The 24508-nt window shown below is 35.4% G+C and overlaps 2 protein-coding genes and 1 long non-coding RNA gene across 3 annotated transcripts; 1 reads left to right on the top strand and 2 right to left on the bottom strand.

The window, feature by feature from the left end:
* Window positions 1-8418: 8418 nt before the first annotated feature.
* LOC147383299 (Pentatricopeptide repeat (PPR) superfamily protein) lies at window positions 8419-10529 on the bottom strand. The gene is made up of 2 exons (XM_086428648.1): window positions 10086-10529; window positions 8419-9642 (listed from the first exon to the last, which is right to left on the bottom strand). Exons 1-2 carry the CDS (start codon window positions 10494-10496, stop codon window positions 8518-8520), a joined length of 1536 nt encoding a protein of 511 aa, XP_086284774.1. The 5' UTR covers window positions 10497-10529; the 3' UTR covers window positions 8419-8517.
* Window positions 10530-12504: 1975 nt separating this feature from the next.
* Window positions 12505-14982, bottom strand: LOC147383298 (uncharacterized). Its single transcript, XM_086429393.1, has one exon. The coding sequence runs from the start codon at window positions 14837-14839 to the stop codon at window positions 12791-12793; it is 2049 nt and encodes a 682-aa protein (XP_086285519.1). The 5' UTR covers window positions 14840-14982; the 3' UTR covers window positions 12505-12790.
* A 5437-nt stretch (window positions 14983-20419) lies between these two features.
* Window positions 20420-22108, top strand: LOC147383297 (uncharacterized). Its single transcript, XR_015173855.1, has 2 exons — window positions 20420-20554; window positions 21820-22108. It is a non-coding gene; the product is annotated as an uncharacterized LOC147383297 (long non-coding RNA).
* The last annotated feature ends 2400 nt before the right edge of the window (window positions 22109-24508 follow it).

Here is a 24508-nt window from a genome sequence, read left to right as displayed (position 1 = left end):
GGAGGTTGCTTTAAAGTGTTGTAGACTATTATTAAATGGTAAGAACAGCTAAGCTTGGACAAAGACATGAACTCTGTTTGATTGACTTTCTCTAGGCTCCAAACTTGGAATTTGGATAATAGTTTTCATCTATCATGAATTATTAAAAGAAAAAAAAAAGTTTTTTGGTTTTATTATGATTTAAAATTAGTTTAATTAATCTTTGATTAATTAATTTTGGGTTGGTTATGTCTTATTTATGTTTCTAAAATAAGTAGGTTGAGTGTTTGAACATTATTATCTAATAGGACAAGTGAGTCATTCTCATCAAATAGCTTTCATTTAATAAATATTTTTTTGGATCCATTCATCTAAAACTATTTGTGTATTTGTCAAACAAGTAAGTTATGTTCACACACTGAATTTTCATATTTTTAATGCTTATTAGTCTACATTCAATGTATGGGAATAATCTTTCATTTTCATTTTTCTATGATGATGGATTAAGGAATGGACACGTGCATAGCACGTGATGGCAAGGTCTCCTTAAAAAAAATCTTGGGCTTTTCTTGTTATGGTTTTAAAAATGAAGACTTGTCTGACTCATGTTGATATCATTTGTAAATGAGCGAGATTTTCCATGTGAATCGTCTTTCATATTGACTTGTCACTGTTTTGAAAATATTGGTCGAATTAATTGGATTTTCACAATTTTTTTATAAAATAATTTAAAATTTTATTTTTTAAATAAAAATATAATTTTATGATTAAACATCTTGTTATCCATCTTATTTTATGAAAAAAATTATGATTATATTTACTATTATAATGAGAAAAGACCAAGTAAAAGTGATTCGATGCCCTAAATTGGGAATCCAACAAATACTCTCAACTTTACATTTAAACATAATATTATGAGGTTATTTTTCGTAAAAAATCTTTTAAAAGTATTTCAAATGCATTAATAAATTTACTTCAGGTATTTTTTGTAATTTTAAAATGATTTAACATAGATTTCTATTAATAATGAGTCATGATAATCTAAGGCCCCCCTCTCTGACATACACCCCCATCATAGAACTATAGATCATTTGCCTCAGGATACACAAGAAAAAGATTTATGGTTATTCGTATCCCGAGGCAAATGATCTATGATTTTTGTTATAAAGGCGTATGTCGGAGGGGTGGAGTGCTGATAATACGACACAGTTTTTGACGTACAATCTTGACGTGTTTGCTCACAACCCAACAAACGTCAGGAGGTGTAGAGAAAGTATTGTTGGGCCCACATTGATTATCACATTGGTGTGAATGACATCAACAATAGAGAGAACTTCTCTCTCATGCCCATTGCCTACATACTTATTTTTTTAGATTTCAAATCTTTAAAAGGATCGTTAGGCCCACATTGATTAACACATTAATAATTCAACAACACAACCTTTTAAATTTCATGAAAATATTCATATTTAAACAAATATATATTATTTTTTTATCCAAAGTGTTGAAAATGGATGGTAAAAATAAAATTCAACGGTGAAAAGATCATGTTTTTCAATGTGACAAGATGATTAGATAAAAAAGTTTTCATTTTTTCACTATGGACACGAGAGAGAAAGGTCCGTAAGGGGCGTTCGGCAAAAATCGCATCATTTTATCAAAATTCTTGTAGTAGTTAGGATATAAGTCAAATTTGTTTTTTTATTTTAAGAAAACTTTCAAGATATGCCAAACATCTCCACCAAATCTTGTTCACATGAACTCTGTTTTTGCTAGGAGCAGATGTGACACTAACCAAATCTTCTCACATGATTCTTGGTTCATTTTTATTAGCTCACGAACAAATCCAAGTATTTTATTTTTATGTGACTCAATATTTGATGGGCTGGAATCACTTTTTGCTATTAAGAATTTCTTAAATGTATACTTAATTTTTTTTTTTTTTTTTTTGGTTTAATGGCTAAATTGACATAACTTACATCAATCAACGAGATCTCAAACTTTTTTTTTTACTTAAATTTGTAATTCTTGTAAGTCATATTCCCATAAAAGAGATAAAATAAAAGAAAGTCAATTGAAATAAGTGCTTAATACCCAATAAAGATCGATAAAAGAGATAAAATAAAAGAAAGCCAATTGAAATAAGTGATTAATATCCAATAAAGATAGATAATGACACAAGCGAGAAAAAGTAGTTTGGTGCAAGTTAAAAGTCCTGTGGGCTGAACTTAGATAATTGAGTTGTGGGGATTGGATTATTGTGAGATAACTGATGAAATGTACTCTACTATTTGTCAGTGAGGGTTGGAATTATCATAAGGTACCCATATGAAATGTTAGCATCAATTTGAACAGCTTGACCGCCTAGGCTGCACGGCCGAAATAAGGTTATACAGCCTAGGCATCATGCGTTTGGCCTAGCCATAGAGCCAATTGGCTGGGCTGTTGGGGGGCACGGGAACAAGTGGGTTCGAGGGGAAGAATTGTACTTCATGAGTTTAAATCCTTTTCTAGGGAAGGCATAACTCAATAAAAATCAGTCATGTTTAAAACGATGTGATTAAATGTAATTTTTTATTTTAAAACACATGATATCCAATGATTGATATTTTATCTAGATCACGATGATACTTATTTGGTCAATCAAGTGTTTCAAAAAGAGTCGCAATTTTCTGAATAAAAAATTTTCACTCGGTTTGTACTCAGCTAATGTGGCAAGGACACATAACCATAGATCTTTTTCTTCAAGATACACAAGGAAAAGATCAACGATTCTGTGCCCTTGACACATCAATCGAATACAGATCGCATGAAAATTTTTGAGTGAAAAAATCATTAGCGTTTCCAAAAAAGACTACTATTGAACCTCCAAATTATATGTATAATGGAAAAAATATTTTTCCAATATTTTTTTTATTTTAGAGTTCTTGAAATTTTATGCTCTACATGGCATCGGACCATGTTTCTGAGTGCCACATGGATGTGTGATCCATGCATATGTACATTGGGATATATAGCATGAGATGAGACCGATACCATAATAATCATGTATATTTCCAATTAAATTTCAGAGCCATAAGTTTTAATCCAAGTTTCTTATAAATTTGCAGTTATATTTATTAGAGTCCAACTAGCCTTACTAACTTAGTAAGGAAAAAAAAAGGGCTTAGTAAGACATATCCACCGTCAAAACAGAATCTCAAGATTTGTGAGTATATACACTTCGAGATTCCCATAAAAGCCACAGACCATATTTGACTTTTGTATGGGATTTATGGTGTTGTATCTGTCCAACACCTGAATCCTGATACATACAAACATATTTATACATTGATGATACATGTCCATTCAACTCCTGTCACATACAAGCATGTACTTACATAGTGAATTATTATGATTTCTAGGGAAAATTACTTAAAAGATCTTGGTGGAGGGATTTTTTTCTAAATAGTCCTTAAATTTTGGGCGGACTCTTAATAATCCATTTTGTAAACTTTTCTTTTCTTAACCATGCTTGGGCCTCATCTCCTACATTTCTCATAATAGAAAGCCTTAACCATTTGAACTCATTGTTTTCATCCAAAAAAATTGGATTTCTCATATCTCAATCTGAGTATCGAAGACTCCATTCCCTTGTAAAGGATTTAAGAATGAAAAAAAAGCCATTTTCAAGGAGTTTTTCAAATATTTTGAAAATGTATGTACAAAATTAGATTTTTTTCTTCTTAATGTTTGGATGCAAATTGATCAAGAATGACTCTTTTCGGTTGAAATCATCTAAACAAGTCATTATCTCAAGTTTTTAGTCAATCTTTCTATGTATTTTAGTAAAAAAAAAAACTCAAAAATTGAAATTAGGTGGATTTTACTAGTGTTGAGTTCGATAGTAAATAAATAGTGGTGAGTTCAACACTACATAAAAAAACATCAAATTCGACAATAAATAAAAAGTAGTGAACTCGACAATCAATAAAAAAGTGGTGAGTTCGCAAATAAGGAGGGACCATTAGTAAATAGAAATTTACTAAATGTCTTATCAAGCTATCACGCAAAACTTAGGGACTAATTAGAAATACATCCCTCCACTAGGGGTCTTACTAAGTAATTTTCCCTAATTTCTAACCAACAAAATAAAATGACAGAATCATGAGGAGAGGGGTGGGGGGTGGTTCCTTGAGATTGTTGGAGTGAGCCCTGAGGACCGGTGGTGTGGACCCAGAAACAGAAACGTCCTTATGCATTGCTCCCCAGCCTCAACCTTATAATCCAAAAAAGTCCAAAAAACTGTCCTGCAAGACCATTACAAACTCAAGCAGAATAAGTTTCAGAGGCTGTTGTTGCAGTGGAAACAAAATGGGCCTCCCTGTGGGCCGTTGGTGCAATGCATCAGATATGGTTCATGATTCACGCTTGACCATTTGTGATTGATGGTTCATCCCTACCCCTGCAACACACACGTTTCTCCTGTACAATTTTTTCTTCTTTTTGGGCTAAACGTCGTGGGAATAACTGACTTAGGTATCTCCCATAGTTGGGAGAATTATCTCGGGATACTTTTAACTCCAAATAGCCCATCAATAGCTTATATTAATGGGTCAGATTCTACAGGATCAAACCTATGATTCAACCCAGACCTACTAGCTCTTACTATGCATGCAATAAATATTAACAAGTTATTCTCAACAACATATTAATGAAAGAAGTCTTGGTTAAGAAATTCAGGTTTGATGGTTTGGGTTCGGAAAGTGGGCCGGCTAGAGGTTCATACGGGCGTGGGTTATGGAGGGGAATTCTTAAAAAGCTGTCGGTGTTTCGCAAGAAAGTCAAGTTGAAGGTAATAGAGTTAGGTTTTGGGAGGACTGTTGGTGTGGTGATACTCCTCTCAAAGACCAATTTCCGGACTTGCATTTGATCTCACTTAAAAAGGGTAAAGCGGTGGCGAGTCTTGGGAGAAATGATGGGGGTTCAAACACATTTGGAAGAGTTTTCAATGAATGGGAGCTCAATAGTGTTGGCAACCTAATCCAGAGGTTAGAGACTACTACCCTCAATAACGATTTAGAAGATTCACATATTTGGTGTGGCACTAGGGATGGGAAGTTCTCAGTCTCCTCCATGCACGCTGAACTGTCTGCTGTCTCAAACCAAGGTTTGATCCTTTTACGTGGGGTGTGGTAAAATACCTTCCAAGATGTCAGTTTTTATTTGGACCGTCTGTATTGGTAAACTTGACACCTTGGGTCAGCTTATAAAGAGGGGGTTCTCCATTGCGAACTTTTGTTGCCTCTGTAGACATAATGGGGAATTGGCAAATCACATTCTGATTCACTGCTCCGTCGTGAGACCAGTTTGGGCACACTTCTTCCCTGTTTGGATTAGTAGGTTGCTTCCCTTCTGCCATTAGAGAGTTGTTCCAATCCTGTCGCCTTTAGGTCGAAGTGAATTTTATGGACTCTACTTCCATTTGCCATATGTTGGAGTCTTTGGAAAGGGAGGAATAATAGGATCTTTGAGATAAAGGAAGGCACTCTTCAACACTTATTTTTCTAGGTTTTCAGGTTTCTCTTCTAGTGGGGGAAGTTATTCAAGGAATTTAAGGTTTATTTATTTATTTATTTTTAAGATTTCCAAGTGAGATGGGGCCCTTGTTGTAACTTAGAACCCTCTTGAGGATGGCTGTGTTTTTTCTCTTTCTTTTCTTTATCCGTTTTTCTCTTTTTTTTTTCTTTTGGGTTGGTCTCCTCGACCACCCTTTTCTAATGAACCAGCTTTATCCATCAAATATATATATTTGAGAAATAAATTAAAGCTGGGGTGCGTTAAAAAGTTATTATACAGTGAAGATTGAGCCTTATAACATTCGGGTATATTCCGCATTGCAAGTTGAAACATAAAGAGAAAGTCTACAATAATTGAGAATCAATATGCAAAAGAAAACAGGATGCCCTCCTACTTTTTTCAAGGAATTGCCTCATTACTTCCAGCTCTCTTCACATAATTTATCCTTCGGCGGGAGCTAAGAAACAAAAAAATAAAATAAAAAATGTACCTCTTTAAGAATGAGCATACTGTATCTATTGAACAGATAGATTCTGGCTACGATTTCCTTTGAGATTATGACATCGATGATGTCATTCATCCTTTATCAGCCCTTGCAATATTACAAAGAATTTGACGAGCATACGGGAAGTAAAATATGGTGAAATGCATGCCCTAAAAGACCTTAGTCGGTTTTATTTCAATTCCCATGAAGAATTTAGCAGTCAAGCATCCAGAGTTCAGTACATCATTTTCTGCACGAAGAAAGCGGATCAGTAAAAAAAATGATAGAATTTAAACTCAACTAGTTGACATATAGCAATGCAACTGTGAGGTTGCAGGTTCAAGTCCTGCTTACCCACCAAAACTATTAAAAAAATGACATAACTAGTGTGTTCCGCTAAAGGAAAATGCTCAGAATTGGATTTTGGTGCGATACACAAATTATAGGAAGCACAGTAATTTTCATTATTGAAACCTATAGGATTAATCATGATTCCTACGGATACATTTTTTGACTTACTTTCTGAATACTATTTATCCCCAACAGGTGTGACAAACAGTAGTTTGGTTTCTCAAAGGTGGAGCTGAATTATTCAGCACATCCCTAGTAATTCGAGATATGAGGAGGAATCACTTTGAAGATTTGGTGTTCAATTATAGACATATTGTATCCTTTTGCCTTTGTATCTTATTAGGCTTTTTTTTGGGAAATTCTCTCACTATGTTTCTATTAAATCTTTTTCACTAATTTTTATCTGTTACCAATAAAAGAAAAAAAAAAAAAAAAAAAGGTTGTGACATTACTTAATGGAGTTATGATGCAAGACGATGAGGGGAGATAAAAAAATGGAGTTTGATTTAAGCAAAATAGGGGATTTAGGGAAACCAGGTTAGAAATTGAGTAGGATAGGATAATTTAATTATGATTTTGGGCAAGTATGACTACAATCCCAATGAAAATGGTTAAAGTTTTGTAAGGTAAGGAGGGATTAAGGTTAAGGTTTATAGGTTTCAAGAATCAAGAATTCAAGAAAATCAAGAAAAATAAAAGAATAAAAAATAAAATAAAATAAATATTAAAAGAAGAAAGAGATATTGAATTCACTCCAAAATGACTTCACACCACACCATTAATAGGAATATCAAAGCTTTTATCTCAATTTTATTTATCATTGAAGAAAATTACAATAAGAAGCAAGTATTTATAATGTTATCTAAACCCTAAATATAATCTCAACCATCCAACTAAAATAAGGAGATCTAATGGTTGTAAAAAAACTTCAAACAACTTAAATAAAACAAAACCAGAAATATTATCTATCTCCCAATTCCATAACTTTATTTCTCTTGAATTTTCAGTCTATACTCATTAAGAAATCAATATAAAGTTACCAAATTGCCCCTAAACACATATACTAACACCATAGGCTAATAAAACATCAAACTAAGCTCCAAAAACATAAAATTAAAGCCCTAAAATAGAAAACTAAATAAAGATTAAAATCTACAATTCAATATTTGATGTCTCCATCAATTCTCCTTGACTAGGAAGATTTCGCCAATGGCAAAATAAAATTGTAGTAATTCTCATCATCAGTTGTGTTCCGTGCATTAAGTTATCTAAGTATTTTTTTATTTAAAAAAAAAAAAAAAAGATTTTCAAGAGTTCAAACTTGATTTTGGAAATTTTTTTTAAAAAAATATTACCTGTGGTGGGTCCACAATTACGTAAGGCTATTCTGTGAATGTATACAACCAAAAGCGTAACCCTAAACCCTAGGCTCAACTTCTTATGCCCACCTAGAGATGCCTTACACGGCTATACCATCATAAGCCACTTAACCCATACTTCAATAGAGTATTACAGGGTCTCATTATGCGAAGGGTACTACAGGAGATAATAATAAAAATATTACTAACCAAAGAACAACACTCATCACCATCAAGGCCTCTAATTATTAAAACAGTAACAAAACTATTGTGCTAGTAATAACTTGACTTGATTTTGAATCTTTGCAGATTTATTTAACCAAGTGTTACCATGGAAAGAGGATTTTTTAGAAACGTAATCCTGTTGAAATGGATTTCTTGATAAAATGTTTGCATGGCACCTAAGAAAATGTTAAAAAGAGAGTTGTCTCTTTAGTTTCCTCTTAGGGAGTCTTCTATCCCCCAAATCACTTTTGTAGTTTGGTTTCCCTTGAGAAATCATATTAGGAGCAAGTTATGGGTGAATTGATATGAGTGATTCATAAAGCTTGTTCATAAGATAGGGGGCATAATTCACAACATTCAACGGAGAAAATAAAAGAAAAACATAGTCAGGCTTCATACCACAGGAAGATTTTAGGAGAAAATAAGAAAAAATATGGGGAGCATGAGAAATGAGAAGCATACCTATGCATTATTCAGCTCCTATATTTCCAATGCTTCACCAACTTGTTTTCCAAATAATTTCAGCGAAGAAAATGCTGTTATCTAATGTGATAGGCACTGTTACGAAGGGAAGGCATCCAAAGGAATTTCGAATCCATGCTTGCACATCGTCCCTAGTAATTGCTCTACTTTATATCTTTGGCCACATTTTGTGTAGGCCTTATACATTATTATGAATGTTTTCTTCGTAGGATCTAAGTTCAATTTCTCCATCTCATTAAGAACATTTTCCATTTCCTCCAAACGCCTCTGTGATGAAAACATGACCATCTTGCAGTGATACAAAGACCGACAGATTCTCCACCCGGCAGACTCAGCCTGCTTCACAAAGTTTGTAAGCCTTTCCACAGCATTGCATCGGTAATAACTTGATATGATTGAACGCATTATACCCACGGTTACAACCGAGGTTTTATGTTCAAATGCCATACAAACATAATTCTCTAGGCCTTCCATCAAATCCTCTTGTGCATAAAGCCTAATTAAGAGCACATTCAACCAAGGCCTATACTGCTTTTCTGGAATAAACCTCATTAGTGCCTCAATCTTTCTAACCCTATCTTTATTAGAACTCTTGCAGTAAGCACATATCATCGCTCTGAGCAACGGCACCTCCTTCTCATTCACATAATGCTTAACCAATGCATACGTAATCTCCATCTTTTCCAAATTTCCCGAATGTGCATAACCTCGAAGCATTAACAAGTGGGTATTAAGATCAGGTTTGATGGGGCCTTTTTCCATGACATTAAATATCCTCTCCATGTCCTCCCACATCCATGCCGTAACATACCCAGCAATGAGATTATTGTATGTGCTCAAATTAGGGGAGAGTTTCAAATCATTTATCTCCCTGAAAGTTTCCTCCATATGATCCACCAACATCAATCGACCAAAAACTGATATGAGCATATTGTACGTCACAATTGTAGGGCTACAATTCAATTCTCTCTTAAAGTCTCGAAACAATGTCTGAGACTTCTCAGCCAAACCATTGTACATGTATGCTGACATTAGAGCATTATAAGTCGAAGATGTCTTAATTCCTTTACTAGCCGCCTCCTTAAACAAGTCAACGGCAAGATCAACATCCTTAACTCTACCAGCGATACATATTCCCTTGGCATATTCCTCCGATACCATAGGGAAATTGGTATCAGCTTTTCTTCTTCTCCAATTAAAAACCTGAATTGATCGGAAAAAACAACAGATAATTCAAGAAATGTTCTTCCTTTGTTTAATTAAATTTTTGCAACTTAAAAGTTCCCTGATTTTCAAATTTGGTTTCTGGTTTCGTCTCAGTACGCACTGAGGCCAAGATGTCCCAGATTAGTTAAACCCTTCGAAACCAGTTTGAATTAAAATATTATTTTTTCTATTATAAACTGGATAAATCAATGTTCAATTACAAAATATCATTTTTATTAGATAACAAAGACTTAAATTCTTAAAAAAAATCAATAATTTTTAGATGAAAAAAATGCCACAACCCTGAGAAATTCTTTCTTCCATTGTTTTATTGATTTTTCATATCTGATTGAAAAAAAAGAACAATTTAGATAAAAATACTCCAAAAATAAAACTAAGCACATTAGAAGCCCTAAAACCCAAAATGAACACAGAAGTACCTCTAAGGATAATTGAGGCCATGTCTTCAGCTGATAAAACAACTCGATCAAAGCAGATCCATCAGAACGTAACAAAGAAGCCGCCTTCGATTCCAATACTCTACTGATCTTCTCAGAATCAGAACGATTCTCAACCAACTCCTTCGTAACTTCTAATAACTTCAACCTCAGATCTTCTTCGCAGATTATTACAGTTGTACCTGTCTCTTTCTCTGTAAACAAATCGATGAGCTTTGAAAATCCGTTGGAGCAGAAAAAACGAGTATGAGCAGAGATATCTCTGATGGATATGTGATTTGAGCTCCATTGAAGGTTGGAGAGAGGAGAAATTAGGGTTTTTGGTTTTGGAGAGTATCTCTGAAGAAGCAGATCTGCTTTTGCGGCTTCTGAGATTTTCCAAACTCGCTTCATTGTTCAGGAAGATGAAGAAATTTTAGGTATATGGAGGTTTAGCACATTAGCTGAAATGTTGAATTGGTGGTGGAGCTGTAAATGGGCCGGGCTGCTCGGCTCAACTCCACATGGATCGGGCCATCTTAGGTCCGAATCATGATAAGGGCCAGAATTGATCTCTTGGTGGATCAACCCGAACCCTACCCAAGTTGGGTTGGTCGGGTTACTATATTTCTCATTATCATAGGGGTTTATATACAGATAAGTGGCATGTAAAAGAACTTAAAATTTATTATTATTTTTCCGAAAATGTGTTACAAAATTTTATATACATAAAATTATAAAATTATAAGCAAATTTAAAATTTTAAAAATCACAATTTTAAAGAAAAGAAAAATATTTGAAGTTGTAATATAATCATTGTATGACAATATAGAATTACACTTAAATAATTACACATTAGTCTTGATACATATTGAAATATGAATTATGAGTGAAAGAAGTCAAGATAAGAAATATTTTTAAATTATAATCATATTAAGTTCAGGTTTGTGCAAATCGGGTTTTTTGATATTTATGCCCGTGCCCAACCCGATTTAAATTAGGCATTTTTTGTTGTTGGCCGAACCCAAGCTAACTATGCCCAGACATGACACAAGGTCAGGTTTTGCCTGCCCAAGTTGCAACCCTACGAACCGAGGGGCAAAAAGTAACTTTTGCTTGGACTGGACTTTTCGAGTTAAATACAACTTTCGCTAGGTACGACCAGCTCTCGGGACTGGATATGGGCTAGCCCAAGCTTATCTATGAATAGGCTCAAACGTCCAGGTTTGGATAGTCTTTTGTTATTCGACTTGACCTAGCCTAGCCTCACCGTTAAAAAGGTATGGGTTTGGGCTAGGATTTGGAGGCACAATTAGGATCAGTTAGTTTAAGGCCCGTCCCAAACCTATCCATTAACAACCCCAATTATAGGGTTTAAGAGTTATGTTACTTGGTTCATTTGTTTGCTCGGTTCAAATTCAAGTTTAGGGTTCATGGTTTGCCACTCTAGAATGAACCTAGTTCGTAGAGATAATTCATTTCTTGATTCACTTTGGTTTCCTAGATCAGTTCACTGGCTTGGTTTGCTTGTGCATATATATAATTCAATTCTAGGAGTTATAAGTACAAATATAATGTTAAAAAATCTAAGTAAAATAGAAATAAATTAATAAAATAATCTAAATTTTAAATATGAATAATGAAAATTTATTAAAAATTAATTTGGTTCATTGAACCAATTAAAAAATTATTTGGTTCATCAAACCAAATTGTTGGGTTTGCTGAACTAAATGTTTTGGTTCGTCGAACCCAACCAAAATTTGTTAGGTTCGTGATTCAGACTAGTAGCAGTGAATTGGGTAACATAGGTCAAGAGAGATTTTGGAAGTTAAGGTTTGTAAAGTCCTATTTGGTTCTGAGGTTATGATTCCTTTTAGAATTGCTGCCAGCTTCTATAATGAGAATCTACGATTCAAAACAAAAGTTGAGAAGGGCAATTGGTTAAATTATTGTTTTACTGGATAAGCATTGCGTGGTGTGGAAAAATTGAAATTATTTAGTAAAAATAATTTATAGCTATTGGATTCTTACAATTGAAATTTTATGAGAGCCTAATTACAATTATTGAGATTCTCATGAATACATTATAATTATTAAAATTGATGAGGGCTCAGTAGATGAGCACCCTCGTATGTTAGCCATTTCTACTCAATACCTCAAAACCTCTCCCTTTTTGAAGGGGTGCCTTGGCCACTGCACCCAACGCTCAGTTGGCCACTTTCAATATTGTTCATGTGTTCATAGTTGTGGCATGCCATCTACGTTCTAAGTAAAATAGGCCGTCTATGCTTTAATGAGCTCGAACTACAATTGGTGCTAGTCGGTCCGTTATGCTCATCTCTCTCAGCCTAGCTTCCAACGTAATTGTTGTGAAAGTTTTATAGAGAGCTTCATCAGAGAGCAATGCTCCTTTCAATAATTGAAAAAATAGCCAAACATTTATAAGAAATATGTTGAAGAAACAAAAGAGAATGATAAAATGTACTAAACAGTAGACAATTTTGAAGTAAAAAAGCAGTTAACATCAGCTAAGACTGATTTTCAGAGGCAACAAGAGAACAAATTTTCTTCTTAGTTAGAAGAAAGTCAATTTGAACTTCAAGAAGAAGCAACCTGAACTACTACTACCATCAATAAAACCGATTTTTTTAAAACTAGAATCTCCTACAAACTGTTAATGAAACTTTAGAGAAGATCCCATTAATCGGTTAGCGTCCTTTAGCCACATAGGCCAGAGATGCTGCTGCGAAAATTGTTGTTGCAGAAGACAACCATGTCCAGAAGTTCCTTTTCTTATGTGCTTCCACCACAGAGTTCTTCAAGAACTCAAGCTCCCGCGTCATGTCCACCACCTTCCCCTCTTTTTTATTGAAAACCCTCTTAATTGCATCCAATTCCACCGCAAATGGCTGAAGTTCTTCATCTATCTTCTCGGCATTGATGGCTAAATCTCCTTTAACATCCTCAGACCCACCACCACACACCATTTCAGCTATGTTCTTCAACATCACCAAGGCTTGCCCTGCACGCGTCTCCGCAGATTTCATCTTTACTCGCAGATCCTCAATACCTTCTTCAGCCTTTACCAGACTCATCTGCAACAATGCTTTGTCCTCCGTCAACAACTCAATGTTACTCGCCATCTCTTTCTTTTCTTCAAATAGGCGACCACAATCCATCTTTAGCTGCTTGAGCTCTTGTTTGGTTTCCAAAATACCCTTCTCCAATTCAAAAACTTCCGATGTCAATCTCACTTCCTCCTTTTCTTTCAAATTGAGCTCCTTACAAACATTATCCCACTCATCTCTGTAACGTTCAGCTTCTGATTGGAGCTTCTTGTTTGTTTCAACCTGATTTCTGCACAACTCTTGAAGTGACAACATTGCGGCCTTGAGGTCGACTATCTCTTTTTGCAGCTCAACAATCTCAACCTCCCGATTAATCTTCACCTCCTCTAGACTTCTCATCGTTGAATTCTTTTCTTCCATTAACAACTTGAAGTTTCTTTCACTCTCTTTTTTCTCTTCCACCAATACCCTGAACTCCAACCGCATCCGCTCTTGTTTCTCCAAAATGTCCGCATTAATCTTGTCCAGCTCAGATACTTTCAATTGCAAACCTTCTTCTTCCCTTCGCTGCATGGATATGGTCACAGAGAGTTTGTCTACTTCTTTCTGCAACTCAGTTATCTTTGTCGCCTGATTAGCCCTCTCCCGCTCTATTTCTTCCTTTTCTGCAACAATTTCGCTCTTCTCTCCCTTCAGATCCTCAATTAACTTTGAGGAGTCCAACAAGCTTCTCTCAATCGAAGCCTTATCCATCATCAATGATTCTAGGGTTCTTTCCCTCTCATTTCTCTCTTCCACAAGTTTGTCTCGATCGCTCTGTAACCAACCAAGCTCATCTCGAATCACTAAATTACTCTTCTCAAACTCAATGAGTTTCAATTTCAGACTTTCTGCCTCATCTACTTCAATACAGAGTTTCTTTTGAATCTCATCCCTCTCACGAAGAACACCTTCGAGAGCACATCTTTCACGGCTAAGATCAACTTTGAGGAGATCGACTTCCTTTCGCAACTTTCCGATCATGAGATCTCGCTCGATCTTCACCTGCTCGATCTCATTCCTTTGTTCAACAACATCCACCATTTCTCTCTTCAGAACCTCAAATCTTCTCTCCATCTCAGCCTTCTCTTCCACAACTCCATTTCGCTCCATTCGCATCCTTCTTGTTTCCACCTGAGCACCTGCATTGCTCTTCTCCAGATTTACCACCACAGATCTCAACAAATCTGCTTCTTTTTGCTTCAGATCGAGATCCTTTCCAACTGAATCTCTATAACTACGAAAATCGTTACCAACCTGAACGATCTTTCTGTTTTTCTCCTCCAACTCACTCATCAGTTCTTCTCTCTCTTTCCTCATCAGATCCCTCAACATTTCCTCCTGTTGATTAAGCTTCTCAGTCACGAAAACCAGAGATAAGCTACGTTGGATCTCAGCCGCAACCATCTGATCCTCCAATCTTTCCTTCTCCATTGCAGATCGAGTAATCTCTAACTCCAAATCCTCTTTAGATTTGAGAAGCGAGTCGATCTGTTCTCTGCGTTCAAACGTCTCTTTTACAAGAAAAGAGTTGAGAGATTTCAAGTTGGCGAGCTTCTCCGAAGGATTCTCCATTGTTTCAAGAGGTTTCTCTTTCTGTGGAACCTCTTTGTGAGATTTCTCTTGCTTGGAAATCTTATTCCTCGCCATTGAAATTTTTTCTGGTTGTTGAAGGAGAAAAAGAGATTGAAGATGAGAGGTTAGGGTTTTTCTAGGGGTTTTTATGATGGGAGGAGAAATGAAACCGTTTTGGGAAAGATAATGTTATAAAAATTAAGAGAGGGAATAGGGGATGGATGGAGTCGTTTTCAAATTCAAATCTATAACCTAAAACCCAACGTTCGAGGAATTATTTATTAGGAATCTATCGGGCTTTATTGACCTAGTAAATCTTATCCAACGGTTCGTATGCTGGTTTCAACTACAAATATTGAGAAAGTCTATCCTTACTAGCTTAGTAAGATTTCAAATCTTACTAAGAGTCGTTGAGCTCATCTTGTGGCATCCAAAAACATGATCTGATGCGATAAGAATGTAAAGACAAAATTCTATGAAATTTAAAAAAATACATATATATATATATATATATATATGGGGGGAGTTCAATGACCAACTTTTTGGCAAAACATTTTTCAAAACATGAGTTAGAGGTTTTGGAATGGGCTGATTTTTGGTGAGGATGATCTCTATGGTGAGGAGATCATCATCACCAAAAATCAACCCATTCCAAAACCTCTAACTCATGTTTTAAAAATTTTTGCCAGAGGAGATCATCATCACCAAAAATCAGCCCATTCCAAAACTTCTAACCCCATAAAAAACAGTTTACAAAAAATGGACGGTCCACGATTTTTCAGCTGGTAAACATAGGTTAGAAGTTTTGGAATGGGCTGATTTTTGGTGAGGATGATCTACTCACCGTAGAGATCATCCTCACCAAAAATCAGCCCATTCCAAAACCTCTAACCCATGTTTTGAAAAATGTTTTGCCAAAAAGTTTACTAAAAAGTTTGCCCTTAAACGCTACCCTATATATATATATATATATATATATATATATAGGGAAATGTTCAGCACCCTAAGTTTTACCACACATTTTAACAAATGTTTTTTGTCCTACATGGGTTAGAAGTTTTGGAATGGGCTGTTTTTTGGTGAGGATGATTTCTATGATTAGAAGATCATCCCCCAAAAATCAGCCCATTCCGAAATGTTTAGCCCCATGTTTACACGTTGAAAAATCGTGGACCGTCCATTTTTTATAAACCATTTTTGATAGGGTTAGAAGTTTTGGAATGAGCTGATTTTTGGTGAGGATGATCTCCTCACCATAAAGATCATCCTCCCCAAAAATCAGCTCATTCCAAAACTTCTAACCAATGTAAGACAAAACACGTTTGTTAAAGTGTGTGGTAAAACTTAGGGTGCGGAACGGGACCCATATATATATTATATATAGGGAATGTTTGAGCACCCTAAGTTTTACCACTCACTTTAACAACGTTTTTTGTCCTACATGGGTTAGAAGTTTTGGAATGAGCTGATTTTTGGTGAGGATGATCTCTATGATTAGAAGATCATCCTCCCCCCAAAAATCAGCTCATTCCGAAATGTTTAGCCCCATGTTTACACGTTGAAAAATCGTGGACCGTCCATTTTTTGTAAATCAATTTTGATGGGGCTAGAAGTTTTGGAATGAGCTGATTTTTGGTGAGGATGATCTCCTCACCATAAAGATCATCCTCACCAAAAATCAGCTCATTCCGAAACTTCTAACCCATGTAAGACAAAACGCGTTTGTTAAAGTGTGTGGTAAAACTAAGGGTGGCGAACGGGACCCATATATATATGGGAAATGTTCAGCACCCTAAGTTTTACCACACACTTTAACAAACGTTTTTTGTCCTACATGGGTTAGAAGTTTTGGAATGGGCTGATTTTTGGTGAGGATGATCTCTATGATTAGAAGATCATCCTCCCCAAAAATCAGCCCATTCCGAAATGTTTAGCCCCATGTTTACAAGTTGAAAAATCGTGGACCGTCCATTTTTTGTAAATCATTTTTGATGGGGTTAGAAGTTTTGGAATGAGCTGATTTTTGGTGAGGATGATCTCCTCACCATAGAGATCATCCTCACCAAAAATCAGCTCATTCCGAAACTTCTAACCCATGTAGGACAAAACGCATTTGTTAAAGTGTGTGGTAAAACTTAGGGTGCCGAACGGGACCCTATATATATATATATATGGGTCAGGTTCAAAGGACAACCATTTCTACACACATATAGACAACGTGTTTTATCTTATATGGAAAAAAATGTTTGGAATGGACTGATTTTTTGTGAGGATGATCTCTGTGATGAGGGGATCATCCTGGCAAAAAATCATCCCATTCCAAAACTTGTAACCCCATCAAAATTGATTTAAAAAAATTGGACGGTCTATAATTTTTCAACAAAAATTAGACGGTCTAGAAATTTCATAATGAGCTGATTTTTGGCAAGGATGATCTCTGGTGAGGAGATCGTCCTCACAAAAAATCAACCCATTCCAAACATTTTTGCCCATATAAGACAAAACACGTTGTCTATATATATATATATGGGAAATGTTCAGCACCCTAAGTTTTACCACACACTTTAACAAACGTTTTTTGTCTTACATGGGTTAGAAGTTTTGAAATGAGTTGATTTTTGGTGAGGATGATCTCTATGATTAGAAGATCATCCTCCCCAAAAATCAGCCCATTCCGAAATGTTTAGCCCCATGTTTACACGTTGAAAAATCGTGGACCGTCCATTTTTTGTAAATCAATTTTGATGGGGTTAAAAGTTTTGGAATGAGCTGATTTTTGGTGAGGATGATCTCCTCACCATAGAGATCATCCTCACCAAAAATCAGCTCATTCCGAAACTTCTAACCCATGTAAGACAAAACGCGTTTGTTAAAGTGTGTGGTAAAACTAAGGGTGGCGAACGGGACCCTATATATATATATAGGGTCAGGTTCAAACGACAACCATTTCAACACACATATAGACAACGTGTTTTGTCTTATATGGGCAAAAATGTTTGGAATGGGCTGATTTTTTGTGAGGATGATCTCTGTGGTGAGGAGATCATCCTTGCCAAAAATCAGCTCATTATGAAATTTCTAGACCGTCCAATTTTTGTTGAAAAATTATAGACCATCCAATTTTTGTAAATCAATTTTGATGGGGTTACAAGTTTTGGAATGGGATGATTTTTTGCCAGGATGATCCCCTCATCACAGAGATCATCCTCACAAAAAATCAGCCCATTCCAAACATTTTTGCCCATATAAGACAAAACACGTTGTCTATATGTGTGTCGCAATGTGTGTTGCAGGACCCCGACCCATACATAATATATATATATATATATGGGTCAGGTTCAAAGGACAACCATTTCTACACAGATATAGACAACGTGTTTTGTCTTATATGGACAAAAATGTTTGGAATGGACTGATTTTTTGTGAGGATGATCTCTATGATGAGGGGATCATCCTGGCAAAAAATCATCCCATTCCAAAACTTGTAACCCCATCAAAATTGATTTACAAAAATTAGACGGTCTATAATTTTTCAACAAAAATTGGACGGTCTAGAAGTTTCATAATGAGCTGATTTTTGGCAAGCATGATCTCCTCATCACAGAGATCATCCTCACAAAAATCAGTCCATTCCAAACATTTTTACCCATATAAGACAAAACACGTTGTCTATATGTGTGTAGAAATGGTTGTCCTTTGAACCAGACCCTATATATATATATATATATATATATGGGAAATGTTCAGCAGCAAACATTTTGGCAAAACATGGGTTAGAGGTTTTGGATTGGGCTGATTTTTGGTGAGGATGATCTCTATGGTGAGGAGATCATCATCACCAAAAATCAGCTCATTCCAAAACTTCTAACCCCATCAAAAATGGTTTACAAAAAGTGGACGGTCTACAATTTTTCAACTTGTAAACTGGGCTAGAAGTTTTGGAATAGGCTGATTTTTGGTGAGGATGATCTCCTCACCGTAGAGATCATCCTCACCAAAAATCAGCCCATTCCAAAACCTCTAACCCATGTTTTGAAAAAAAATTTGCCAAAATGTTTGTCAAAATGTTTGTTGCTGAACCGGACCCTATATATAGGGGCGGTTCAAGGGCCATATGAGAAAACATATGGAAAAACTTTCGTTTCTCAAAATAAGAGTTAGAGATTTTGGATTGAGCTGATTTTTTGCAAGGATGGTCACTATGATGAAAAGATCATCCTCACAAAAAATCAGCTCAATAAGAAACTTCTAAATCCATTAAAAGTGATTTACAAATTAGTGATAAAAATTAGTAAAAAATTGACGGTCCACATTCTAAATCACTTTTAATGGGGTTAGAAGTTTCAGATTGGGCTGATTTTTTTTTATTTTTTTATGATCTTCCCATCATAGAGATCATCCTCACAAAAAATCAGCTCAATCCAAAATTTCTAACCCATATTTTAAAATTTTAATAAAAACGAAAGTTTTTACATATGTTTTCTCATATGGCCCTTGAACCTGACACACACACACACACACATATATATATATATATGGGTCATGTTATTACGACCCCCTTTTGGACCCCCTTTGCGACACACCTTTTTGTCTTATATGGGCAAAAATGTTTGGAATGGGCTGATTTTTTGTGAGGATGATCTCTATGGTGAGGGGATCATCCTGGCAAAAAATCATCCCATTCCAAAACTTCTAGACCGTCCGATTTTTGTTGAAAAATTATAGACCGTCCAATTTTTGTAAATCAATTTTGATGGGGTTAGAAGTTTTGGAATGGGATGATTTTTTTGCCAGGATGATCCCCTCACCATAGAGATCATCCTCACAAAAAATCAGCCCATTCCAAACATTTTTGCCCATATAAGACAAAAAGGTGTGTCGCAAAGGGGGTCCAAAAGGGGGTCGTAATAACGTGACCCTATATATATATATATGTATATGTATATATATATATATATATATGTATGGGTCCCGTTCGGCACCCTTAGTTTTACCACACACACTTTAACAAACGCGTTTTGTCTTGCATGGGTTAGAAGTTTCGGAATGAGCTGATTTTTGGTGAGGATGATCTCTATGGTGAGGAGATCATCCTCACCAAAAATCAGCTCATTCCAAAACTTCTAACCCCATCAAAATTGATTTACAAAAAATGGACGGTCCACGATTTTTCAACGTGTAAACATGGGGCTAAACATTTCGGAATGGGCTGATTTTTGGGGAGGATGATCTTCTAATCATAGAGATCATCCTCACCAAAAATCAGCTCATTCCAAAACTTCTAACCCATGTAGGACAAAAAACGTTTGTTAAAGTGTGTGGTAAAACTTAGGGAGGTGAACATTTCCCTATATGTATATATATGTAGGGAGCGGTTCGGCGGCCCTAACATTTACCCAACATCTTACCAAGTTTTCTATACCGTTTGATGTGGCGAGATCTTACGGATGAGATTTACTCAGACAACTGTAAAGCATTTTTTTACTTTTTACTTTAAAAAGATCGAAATTAATAACAAAACCCTTTAAAAAGTTTACTTTTTACCAACCCCCTTCTCTCTTTTACCTCCACACACATTGAATTTCTCACATTCACTCTCTCTCGTCTGATCGTCTTCTACAAAACATCGCAGATCTCGCTCTCTCATCTGCTATAGAACACAACAGATTCTCTTTTGAAACTCTTGCGTGAAGATCACTTTCAATGGAAGAGCCAAATTTTGTCTAAATCGAAAAAGTTCTCTCGAAAGTTTCTGTGATTTCTCACTCGAAGGCATCAACCAACGCAATGGTAGAAGATCTCTCTCTTACTCTACAGATATCTTCTTAACCCTAACTCTCGCAGTCTCAACTCTTAACCCTTCTCTTTCCCACTCTATAAACCCTAACCTTCTCTCTATCTGCCTCAACTCCAACACACTTCTATCTCTTTTTTTTTAAGGGGTTTTTTTTTTTAACTCACTCTGATTAGCAGATAACCAACCTATACTGAAGGATTGTGATATTCTACATGTATTAAAGCATTTTTGTTAGGACTTTATCTCTATTCTGATTAGCAATTTTTTGTGAAATTTGAACTTTATGATGAATAGATGTGTGGGCATTGAAATGTGGCAGATACAAGTTTATAGTGATGATTATAATATTCTTGATCTTGGGTACACTAATCTTTAGAATGTGTAGCTTTTGGACAAAGCATTTACTTGGTAATTATGGAATGATCCATGGATATCTTCCAGACATTAATTATGTCACACTATGTGAAATGTACCAGCTGGGAAGATCTCTTATTTTTTCTGATTTGGTGATTGCAATTATTTGATCTATAGATGTGTTTTTTTTTTTTTTTTCCTTTTGGAACATCAATAACTGTTACTAACTATCCAAAAGTTTCCGACAAGTCAAGTGATTTTTCTTATGGGTTGTGTTCGCCCTTTCAAATAGATTGAAGTTACAACTGAGGACTATACACCTATGACATGCTTAAATGATGTTCAGATATGTGGAGAATGAAACTTAAAAAAGATAGATTCAAATTAATGTTGTTGGTAAATTTGGGAAAAGAAATTAAGTAATTAGCCTAATAGAGTTTTAGGTTTAATGAGGAAAAGCAATTCATGTGGCTGCATGCACATTTGATATGTTTTTTTTTTTTATTGCTGCCCTGTTTACATTGGTCAAGATTAATAATCTTCCTAAGATTTTTGCCTTGCTAGTTAATGACCTACTAGATTTCATGATTGTTTTATGTTACCTAAGTTGTCTTCTTCCCATTTGTGAAGTTGTGGTGTAGTCATATGCTTATACTAATACATCTCATCAAATACTAGTTGAGGCTTTAGTCTAACTTGTGCTTATGAAAATATTTCCTTCAATAACAGCTTATAAATTAGTTTAAAACTAAGTTAGTATTGTCGTTTAGCCATAATTTTTATTATACATCTGGATATTTACTTCTCAATTAATTATGATTTTACTGAATAGAACATGGACTATAGTTTGTCATACAGAATTTGAGATCCTTAATGAATATTTATGATTTCCTTTTCAATGTAGATACTTGAAGAAAGACAACGTGCATGAATGGCTTCTAACATTGCCGTGAATGATAGCCAGGAGGGTTGATTGATTGCTTGGGTCATCTATGTGATTCATCCTTTTTGGATTGATTGACCAATTATTGTAAATTTGGGCCATTTGTTTTGGGAATCATCAATTGGATTCAATGTAAATTTTACTCAAATTCGTAATCTTGCCAATTTTTTGACATTTGTAGTCCTTTTAGCTTCTGACATTTGTAATCTTTCTGATACAGCACCATGTATACAGACTTGTTTCTCTTGTCCAGACAGCTACTAAACCTTTTTGCCTTTTTGTTGTTAGTGATATTTATGTGCGGGTAACTTTTAATTGAAATCCCCTTAGAAAAGGTAGAAATATTGCATCGTGACCACACTTTATTTGAAATTACCCGAATTTTTAGGGGTTTTATTTTGAAAGTCAATTATATAGAAAAATAATTGTGTATGTCTCTTATCTGAGGCATCCAAAACGCCAAGACTGTGGTGATGGTGATCACACTTGTCGTTCTCTTTTTCAGGTGTATCTTGGGATTGTTGGTGGTCATATCGTTTAGAAATGCTTGGTCCTATTGAATTTTATTTTTTTGATAAGTATAAATTTATTAATAAGAAAGATGGACTACAACTGAAACAAAGGTGGTTGAGCTGACCAACCACACAGAAAGTGAGCAATAACTGTAACACATCGAGTCCTATCTAAAAACAAACTCTTCAAAAAACACGTCTTTAAAGTTAGGCCACATTGGGGGCGCTAACAGTAAAATTGTACATAGAAGAGATTCTTCCTCAGAATCATTGCACCCTTTTAGAAGCAAGGGAAAAGACCAAAGAACCATGGGGAATTTAAAAAAATATCTGGAAACTACAAAGATCAACAAGATCTACCTCAAGTGTCATAATTTTGATGTTAAAAAGAACCATACAAATTGTATTGTTAAAAAGCATTTTCCTCATCTCTAGTGTCATAATTTTTTTTTTATATATAAACATTCCTTCAATCTGAATTAATTTTAATATTGGCATCGGTTTCAACATTTAAAGGGGTATAAAAGGCATCGCCATTGTTTGTCCAATCAATATTTGCATACTTGCATCTCTTACAAGTGCAAAACAGTCATAGACTTGCTCCTGGCAATGAGGTACCAAGTCTCTCAAAACTCCCACCAAGTGGTAACCTATCTCAAAAGTAAGGTCGTAAATTAAAGTACTTCCTCTATCTAATTTACATAATGTGGATGCTGCAAATTGATTCAAAAAACACCGTTAAACAAATGAACTTGAACCCATGATGATGATGACAAATTTCTCAATAAAAAAATTGAATAATTACTGTAATAGATTGTAATCAATATCACAATGTTTGTTAATGAATCGCATAACATTGAGGCCAACAATGACACCAACATCCTTGTAACCTAACGCTGAGAGTTGAACCATGGAGGACATCTCTTCAACTGCAAACTGCTTCTCCTTCTCCTCACCTTTGTAGTTGACCACAATCATGGGTTTATGCCAGGGCTTAGAATGATTTTGAAAGGCCATAGCTTCATGTCAACCTAGATAGAGGTATCATTGAGCCTCTTGTAAATTTATCGCTTTGCATCTGCAGAAGACAAAGAACGTTAATTTCAGATAGAGTTACAAGATGCAAAATGTGTAAAATAGGAACTAGTATAGCAATTGTGGAATCCATACACAATCTACAATTTGGGTTGCCAGTACACCCCACCTTACATCACAAATAATAGGTAATGCATACTTATGAAATCAAAAGCCTTGCATTGAGCAGTTGTTCCCTTCTCTTAACTTTGTATTTAGAAACATAAATGACAGAAACCAGTGAAGAAGAATGAAGAAAAACCAATGAGAAGTACTTGAACTAAACATTTCATTCTTCTTCTTCACACCTTCAAAACAATGAAGAAAAGCATCTTCAACTCGACATTATATCTGATCTAGATTTACGGTTAGGGTTCAGAGAGTGGGAGAGAGAGAAAGAAAGGGTTAGGGTTTAGAGAGAGTGTGAGAGAGAGAGATACATGGAGCTTCGATTAGAGTTCGCATGAGAGGGAGTTTCGAGAGAAAGTTAAGGTTAAGAAGATACCTGCAGAATAAGAGAGAGATCTTCTACCAATGCGTTGGTCGATGCCTTCGAGTGAGAAATCGCAGAGACTTTCAAGAGAACTTCTTTTATTGAGACAAAATTTGGTTCTTCCATAGAAAGTGATCTTCACACAAGAGTTTCGAAAGAGAATCTGTTGTGTTCTATAGAAGATGAGAGAGCGAGATCTGCGATGTTTTGTAGAAGACGATCAGACGAGAGAGAGTGAATGTGAGAGAAATTCAATGTGTGTGGAGGTAAAAGAGATAAGGGGGTTGGTAAAAAGTAAACTTTTTAAAGGGTTTTGTTATTAATTTCGATCTTTTTAAAGTAAAAAGTAAAAAAATGCTTTACAGTTGTCTGAGTAAATCTCATCCGTAAGATCTCGCCACATCAAACGGTATAGAAAACTTGGTAAGATGTTGGGTAAATGTTAGGGCCGCCGAACCGCTCCCATATATGTATATGTATATATATGGGGAAATGTTCAGCACCCTAAGTTTTACCACACACTTTAACAAACGTTTTTTGTCCTACATGGGTTAGAAGTTTTGGAATGAGC

This window comes from Akebia trifoliata, chromosome 16 (assembly GCF_017979445.1).
Source record: "Akebia trifoliata isolate Shusen 1 chromosome 16, ASM1797944v1, whole genome shotgun sequence".
NCBI classification, from domain to species: Eukaryota; Viridiplantae; Streptophyta; class Magnoliopsida; order Ranunculales; family Lardizabalaceae; genus Akebia; species Akebia trifoliata.
Note: the sequence above shows the minus strand (reverse complement) of the source record. Positions and strands in the feature narration are given on the sequence as shown.

Coding starts and splice junctions, on each gene's coding strand:
- LOC147383299 (XM_086428648.1), bottom strand. CDS start 10,496: ATGAAGCGAGTTTGGAAAATCTCAGAAGCCGCAAAAGCAGATCTGCTT. Junction 9,643..10,085: donor GGCCTCAATTATCCTTAGAG/GTACTTCTGTGT, acceptor CGATCAATTCAG/GTTTTTAATTGGAGAAGAAG.
- LOC147383298 (XM_086429393.1), bottom strand. CDS start 14,839: ATGGCGAGGAATAAGATTTCCAAGCAAGAGAAATCTCACAAAGAGGTT.